The sequence below is a fragment of the Echinops telfairi genome, unplaced genomic scaffold, assembly GCF_000313985.2.
Source record: "Echinops telfairi isolate 266 unplaced genomic scaffold, ASM31398v2 ScPeMD7_655;HRSCAF=1070, whole genome shotgun sequence".
NCBI classification, from domain to species: Eukaryota; Metazoa; Chordata; class Mammalia; order Afrosoricida; family Tenrecidae; genus Echinops; species Echinops telfairi.
Genome location: NW_022104553.1, coordinates 21923853 through 21931581, shown reverse-complemented (window position 1 = coordinate 21931581; position 7729 = coordinate 21923853). Strand labels below are relative to the sequence as shown.

The following is a 7729-nucleotide window of genomic DNA, read 5'->3' as shown; positions in this document are numbered from 1 at the left end:
CCTAAACACTGAAGGGTCTCTCTTTAAAGACTCTCTTTTTCTAGAACCTCCTACTAGCTGTCCAGAAGCACGCACCCTGCGGCAGTGGATCCTGGTTGGCTCTGAGGAGAGAAAGAGGTTGGGAGTACGCAAGAGGAGGTGGAGTGAATGTACCCCACTGCCTGGAGGGAAACTTGAGACCCTATACCACCCTCGAGCTGCCAGGGTGAACCCCACTCAGCCCCAGTGGACCCCATTGTGCAACATTATGGGTGATAAGTCCAGGGGTCGACCTGTCATAATGGAGGCACCCCAGCATGGTGGGAACACTGAAGAGGGAGTGCCCAACTGGTCCAGAAGTCCAGGAGGGCCTGAGAGGACTGACCCCCTAGTGGGGACCCAGGAGACAATGAGGTTCAGAGGAAAGAGGCTGGGCTCCTGGGGGCCATGATGAGCGTGAAGGGCCTGGAAGATAGGCCAGTGGAGAGAAAAAATAGACAGGTGTTTCAGGGAGCTCCCAGGGCAGGGTCTCAAAACCAGCCCAAGGGGACATTAGGAGGCCAGGAGAGACAGCAGGGTAGGGGACAAGGTCAAACATTCCAGATACAGGTGGATAGGACATTGATGGCAACATTCAAACATCTCCCAGAGGGAGTGGATGTCAGAGCTCAGACCTTTCCTGAGTAGCTTGGGGTGGGAAGGTAGGTGGGCCAGGCCAGGCCGGGCCTTGAAGGCCATGCCCAGAAACTGAACTCTGTCCTAAGAGTCCTGGGGAGCGAGGGAAGGGTACTGAGCAGAGGAGGGGCAGGTCAACCTGGGGTGTGCAGAGAATGGAGGCCAAGGCAGAGGCTGGAAGGCCAGGGAAGAGGCATAAACAGAGGACCCAGGGAAGAGGGCGAAGCCTGGGGACAACGGAAGTTGAGAGGCCACTCTGTCCCTCCCTGGCTCTATCCCCCATCCACTGTCCCTCCCTTTGATCTCGGCTGCCAGCACCCCAGGCCCCCATTTTCCCAGCCATACCCCCACCCCCACCCCATTTTCTCCAGTCCATAAAACCGGTCCAAGCAGGCACTACATTAGTCTAGGCGGTGTCCGGGCAAACAGGTTCTGAGACCAGGGAAGCAGCCTGGAGGCCCAGGTAGGGCAGGCCCCCACCCCCTGGGGGACCGACTGAAGAAGCTGTTCCCATTGTCCTCCCAGGAGCTCTGGAGGCAGCCAGTCCCCACCCAGTCCCTCTGGGTGGCGGAAGAAGGCTGCCAGCTTCACCAGCAGAGCAGAGGGATTGGTCCATGGACCTGCCTGAGGGCTGGCTGGGCGACCCTGCTGCAGCAACAAGTAGGTAGCTGGGCCCCTGGGGTTCAGCAGTGAGCAAGGGGTGAAAGAGCGCCAGTCTGGGACTTGGAAGACTTGGGGTGGCTGCACCTTCACCTTGGGGCAGGGGCAGCAGGGAGGGAGGGAGCCCTGGTGGCCCAGCAGACGCTCTAACCCGAAGGCCAGCAGCTAGTAGCCATCCATGCCATCTGTTCCCAAAAAGGCAAGACAACCTAGAAAAACCCTTTGGGGCCCTGCTGCTCTGCCCTGCAGGGTTGGGAGAATTTGGTTTGATGAGTCCTCCTGTCTGTGCATCTCGCTCTCCACTCCCACCCCCTACCTACAGGTTCACCCCGCACTTGACTCAGGGCCCAGTCCCCATTGTGCTTCCTGACCTCAGAGAAAACCCCTACCCTGTGACCCTCTCTCCCCTCCCCTGCCTCTATTTTCTTCCCAGCGGGAACATCCTTGTCTGGATGGAGTCTGTCCCCTTCCAGAGTGTGAGCAGGGGGTAGGTCTGTAGTGCTCACCCGGCTTCCTCAGAGGGGTGAGGGGGTGCAGGGTGGGAGTGGGGAGGGAGCCCGGAGCAGCAAGCTGTCCTAAAGGAGCTTCACACACCTCGCTGCCCGTCAAGTCCAAATGTCTTAGGCCCCGCGCTGTTTTAAAAAAGCAAAGTAACCAGGGGAAGGATGGCAGTATTTCATGTGTTCATTCCATGTCCAAAACAATCAATTTTCAGCCTGTGAACTAAAACAAAAACTGCCTTCGAGTTGATTCTGACTCAGTGAGCCTGTGGGGAGGCGTAGAAGAGGAGAGGGAGGAAATCTTTGGTAGAACCATCTAGACCAGTGGTTCTCAACCTTGCTCATACAGCAACCCTTTAATACAGTTCCTCATGTGGTGGTGACCCCCCCCCCACAACCATAAAATTATTTTCTTTGCTACTTCATCACTGTCATTTTGCTACTGTTAAGAATCAGGCGACCTCTGTGAAAAGGTCATTTGAGCCCCCAAACGGGTCGTGACCCAGTTGAGAACCACTGGTCTAGAGTATTCTGTGGTGCAGGCATTAGGACAGTTGAGAACCACTGGTCTAGACTGTGTTGTTGGCATCCTCTGGTAATCTGATGTAGGAGCAAACACACATACACACACCTTCTAGAAGATTCCTTCTACGAAGGGGAGCAAGGCTCCCAGGCTCTGGCAGAGTGTGGGGACAGTCTTATGGAAGACTCCCACCCCTGAGAAAGCCCAGTCAAAAGGAGGATGCAGGGCTCCCACCCTTTTAGGAGAGGGTGTTGGACAGTAGAGGGAGAGAGTCCAGTCTGATGATGGAGGTAGCGTCCGGTCCTGGCATCAGTCCTCAGGATGCTTGTCCACACAGGAAGACCCTGGACAGAGATGAGGGTGGCAGAAACCAGGAAGGACAGGGTCATGATGGCCACCTACACTTGGCCTGCACCAGTAGAGGGCGCACGGCCTCCGAGGCACCAGAGAGAGGAGGTCCGAGGGCAGATGGAGATGCGTTGGGGAGCAGAGGCGCAGAGATAGCAGAAGAGGAGAGAAACAGAAGAAAGAGAGACGGAGAAGGAACTGGGGGTGAAAGACTGAGAGTCCGGGCATGAGAGAGAGGGCCATCCCCTCACCAAGAGGTGGGACAGACAGACTGGAGGGAGGATAGGCATGGGAGGAGATGCGGCCCCTGGCGCAGACCCTCCAGCATCTCCAGTTGCTGTAGGTCCTTGCGCCCCTCCCCAAGGGCCACACTGCGGCGGGTGCCCAGTTTCACTGGCCATGAAGATCCTTAGAAACGTCAGAGGGCAAAAGGATTCAGCAGGGGGCTTCCTTCTCCAGGCCACCTCCTCTTCGTGTGCTGCTGACACCAGCCAGTCTCCCACAGGGCCCATTGGTCTCCATCTGCCAGGTGCTTTCCAAATCGCACCAGCCCTGGTGGCACTGACCCTGCAAGATCAGTGGTTCAAACCCACTAGCCACTCCTCTTGAGAAAAAAGAGGCTGTCTGCTCCTATAAAAATGTCCAGCCTGAAAAAAAAATGTCCAGCCTGACTATCCTAGAGGGTCAAAATCCCCTCAAAGGCAAGGGTCCCCCAGGAGGGAGGCCATACCAGTCTTGCTCTCCTGAGGCAGAAAGAACCAACCAACCTGCCCCTCCAGTTCAGTGTTCTTTGAAGATAGAAGCCGGTGGTCCAGGTGGACCTGACACCTCGGCAGGTGAAAAGCAATCACAGCCTAGGGATTCCTAAGCTGTCATCTTTCTCACTCACTGCTACAGAGGGGATGCCAGCTTCCCCTCTGAGTTTTGAGACTGTAGCTCCTTACAGGAGTAGAAAGCCGCATCTTGCCTCCCTTAGAGGTGCTGGTGGTTTTGAACCACTGGCCTTGAGGTTAGCAGCCCAATGAGTAACCACTCTGCTATGAGGGCTCCTAGCTGTCATCTTTAAGGGAGCAGATTAGGCTCTCAGGTCTTTTCTCCTGCAGACTGGCTGAAGGACTGAAGCCTCCAACCTTTCCGTGAGAAGCCAGGTGCTTAACTATCATACCACTGGGGCACCTGGCCTCCTTGCTGGTGGGGAGACAAGGCTCTGAAAGGGGAAGTAGTTGGTCCCAGCGGTGGGGCTGGGCTCTGAGCCCACGTGGGCTCAGCTCACCATACACACCCACCCTGCCTGGATTGCCCATCCCCTGCACCTCAGAGCCCTGGCCTGGGCTCGGGTGATGCTGCTGATGACGCTGTCAAGCCAGGAAGGAGGGCAACCTGGCCCCCACACACGCACACAGCCTGGGAGGCCGGAGATGGGCCTGCTGGATCGATGGGAGCTGCTGGACTGCCAGCGTTATTGGATTGTTCCCGGCTGGGGTGGGTGGAGAGGCCTTCACCCAGGGCTTCTCCCAGAATCCTCTCTTCTCCACCCTCCCCAGAGCAGAGCCTGGGAGGCCAGGAGAGAAAGTGAGCTTGGAGCCTTCACTGGGGGCTCAAGAGTGGTGGACGTGTGGGGTCACAAAGGATCAGGGCTCTCAGAAAGACTCAGGGGCTCAACGCCAGACTGCTAACCGAGAGGTCAAAAGTTCAAAACCCCCAGTCGCTTGCCATTGGGAGAAAGACTGGCTGTCAGCATCCATACAGATGAAACCAAAGACAAACCCACTGCCACCAGTCAGTGCCAACCCTCTCGGACAGAGCAGATTCATCCCACAAAGTGCCCACTGCAGAAATCTTTCTGGAAGATGACGGCCACGTCTTTTCCCCGTGCTGTAGCTGGGGGTTTCAAGCCTCAGACCCCTCCAAGCAGAACTACCTCCCAGCCACAGGTTGCATGAGTTTTTGTGGAGAAGGAGGCAGGGAGCACTTCCTGACCTGAAAGATGAGGCCCCGCACATCGCTGTCCCCCACTCCAAAAACAAATTCCCGAGCTCACTGTCACTGAATGGAGTCTGACTCACAGTCACCCTGTAGGACAAGGTACAACTGCCCCTGTGGGATTCCGAGGTTGTGACTCCTCAAACAGGAGTGGAAAGCCTGGTCTTTCTCCCTGGGAGGAGCTGGTGATCTTGAACTGCTGATCTTCTGGCTAGCAGCTCAACTCATAACCACTACGCCGCCAGGGCTCAGGGTGGTTCCAAATGGGTCTCTCCCCACTGCTGGGAGGTTGCTGGGGGCAGGCCATGGGGCCTGGACACCCAGGCTCCTGCTCTGCTCCCCATCCTCCTCACTGCCCTCTTGTCCTCAGTGCACCTCTGGGACCAGCCGCAAGAGGGCAGTGTGGGCACACCGCCCAGCTTAGAGGAGCAAATCCTCAACTCCACTTTTGAAGCCTGCGACCCCCAGAGGACAGGTGGGGAGATGGAGGTGGGGGCGCTCTGGATGGGATGGGCAAGGGATAATAGGGGGCAGGAGTGGCAGGCTGAGGACAGGGTGGTGGCACCAGAGTCCTGGGCTAGGGGGTCCGATTGGAACAAAGCTCCTGATTATGGGTTGATTGGGGAAGTAAATGGACAAGGAGGTGGGGGGGCCTTCCGGTAGAAGGGAATTGGGAGGACACAGATGGGCAGCCAGTATTTGTGGGCCTGTATGGGCCTGTCCCAGGGGGTAGGGCTTGGCTGTCCTGTGACCCAGCTGTCCTGTAGGCACGGTGGCTGTGACCCAGGTTGTGGCCTACTTGGAGACTGTGACAGGACGAGGCCCCCAGGACTTGCACCTCCAAACACTGGCCCGCAGCCTGGACCCCAACAGGGAGGGCGCTGGGGCCACTGTGGACCTGGACACCTTCCTGGTAGTCATGCGGGACTGGATTGCTGCCTGTCAGCTGGACGGGTAGGTTCCTCTCCCCCACCTCCCACCCCTCTAGGCCAGGGCCCTGCTCAGGTGGGGAGAGACCAGGGAGGACCACAGAAATGGGAAGAAGAGGGGTTGGGAGGGGTGCTAAGGGGGCCTGGAACCAGAAATAAAAGGGGAGAAAGGAGGGTCATGAGGGGAACAGAGGCCCCTCACCGCCCTACTGCTTTCCCATCTGGCCCTGGGACTGCCATCTGGCCTCACCTTCCTCCCCACAGTGCCCCTGCCCAAGAACCGCTGCTGCCCTCCTCCCCTGCCGAAGCCACAGGGGGTTCTGAGCCTCATCCCTTTGATAACAGGGGATTAGAGCTGGAAGAGGAGCCAGCCTTCAAGGGAGCCCTGGCCCCCCAGCAGCTGCCATCTGGTGAGATTGCTATCTATAGAATGAAGCAGGTCGGCCCAGGGTCACACAGTGTGTGTTGGGGGGGAACTTCCCACCCAGGGCTGAGCCTAGGATAAGGGGGAACCCCACCAGTGTACCTGCCTGAAGCCGAGTCTGGCTTTCTAGGGCCTTCATGGCTGCCCTCCACACCCATTACTTGACAGTTTGGGGGGTTTCTCAGAAGAAAAAACCCTGCCAGACTCACTCTCCCCTGACATCACCACGGCAGCCCCCAACCCTGCTCAGCCTCTAGGTCCATGCCTTGTCCAACCCCTGGTCTCGCCCTCTTGCCAGCCTCTAGATCCATGCCCTATCCACCCCTGGTCTCACCTTTCTGTCCCCTCATCCTTCACACAACACCCCACCCCCACCCCCATCAAGGTTATAGGCAAGTGACCCCTAAAGTTATTGCCCCATAGGGTTGCGTTTTTGTAGCTGCCCACCACCCCCAGAGTACCCCAAGGACCTCATTCATAGAAAAACCCCAGGTCAATTCTGACTCACAGCACAGCGACCCTGGAGAACAGGGTAGAAATGCCCTTGTGGGTTTCCGAGGCTGTCTGTCTTGACGGGCGCAGACAGCCTTGTCTTTCTCCCACAGAGCAGATGGTGGGTTCCAAGCTTAAGCCCCTAAACCCCCAGGCTCCTTCATTTTTGTGAGGCGCTCTTTGAGGAAGGGTGCCTGCTGTGTTTCTCCTTCCCCGCAGAGGGTGGGAACCCTGGCTTTCATGACCTCCCTTAAATCTGCTCTCGTCAGGGTCAGCAGGGGTGAGAGGGTAGTGGGGCTGTGAGCCACACAGGAGGGTCAGCTCAGGTGAGGGAGAGAGTCCTCTGGGGACTCTTGGGGTACAGACAGGCTGGAGGGGGGACAAAGGGGGTAGGCTGGGGATGCTGAGGTGGTGGCAGCCTAGTGGTGAGGTGGACGGGGGGGGGGTGGGGAACACCACGAGATGTGCCCTCGAGCCCTTGGAGCAGGTGAGACCAAAAGCAGAAGTCAGAGGAGGGGCCTGAGCCTGGGCACCCCAACCTCTCAGACCGGGAGATCTCTAACACCCCACCTGTTCCCCCTTCCTCCAGGATGCCCAGAAATTGAAGAACCAGCCAACCTGGAGAGCTTCGGAGGCGAAGATGACCCTAGACCTGAGCTGTATCTATCCTCAGAGCCTGGGGGGAGGGGGGGGAAACGAGGGGTAGGGGGTGGTTCCCGGGGGTACAGGATGAGGCCATCTCCCTTCTCCTCGGCTCTAGACCCGCCACAGCCGAACTGCTGAGCAGCCTGGAGGACCTGGAGCTCAGTAACCGGCGGCTGGCTGCTGAGAATGCCAAGCTGCAGCGCAGCGTGGAGACGGCCGAGGAGGGCACCGCACGCCTGGCTGACGAGATATCTGCCCTGCGCAAGCAGCTCCGCAGGTGGAGCTGCCGGCCCGCCCAGCCCTCAGCCCTGGCCTCCCCCCCACTGCTGCCCTCCTCCTGCATCGGCCCTGACTTCCCTTCTCTAGCCTCTTAGGTGGCTCTCAGCTCTCAGCCTCCCTGCTTTATCCTCGAGCCCACAGGTCATCCTTCCACCGGGTCGGTCTGTCAGCCTGTCTTCATAGCCACCTTGGGGGCTCTTCTATAGTTGCTCTTAGAGGCTCCTTGCTCCTGGCCTCTCAGTCTCTAACCCCCTCTCTCTGGGTCTCTATCCTCCTCTCTCTCTGGGTCTCT

The 7729-nt window shown here is 58.2% G+C and overlaps 1 protein-coding gene across 1 annotated transcript in view; it reads left to right on the top strand.

Annotated features, from left to right (window-relative positions):
• Positions 1-1200: 1200 nt before the first annotated feature.
• KASH5 (KASH domain containing 5) overlaps positions 1201-7729 on the top strand; it is a 22696-nt gene continuing 16167 nt past the window's right edge. The window contains exons 1-7 of the mRNA XM_045292635.1: positions 1201-1314; positions 5039-5143; positions 5436-5622; positions 5943-6007; positions 7103-7172; positions 7274-7435; positions 7579-7594. Of these exons, the coding sequence (XP_045148570.1) occupies positions 1269-1314; positions 5039-5143; positions 5436-5622; positions 5943-6007; positions 7103-7172; positions 7274-7435; positions 7579-7594 (651 nt within the window). The 5' untranslated portion in view covers positions 1201-1268. The remainder of the gene's footprint in view (positions 1315-5038; positions 5144-5435; positions 5623-5942; positions 6008-7102; positions 7173-7273; positions 7436-7578; positions 7595-7729) is intronic.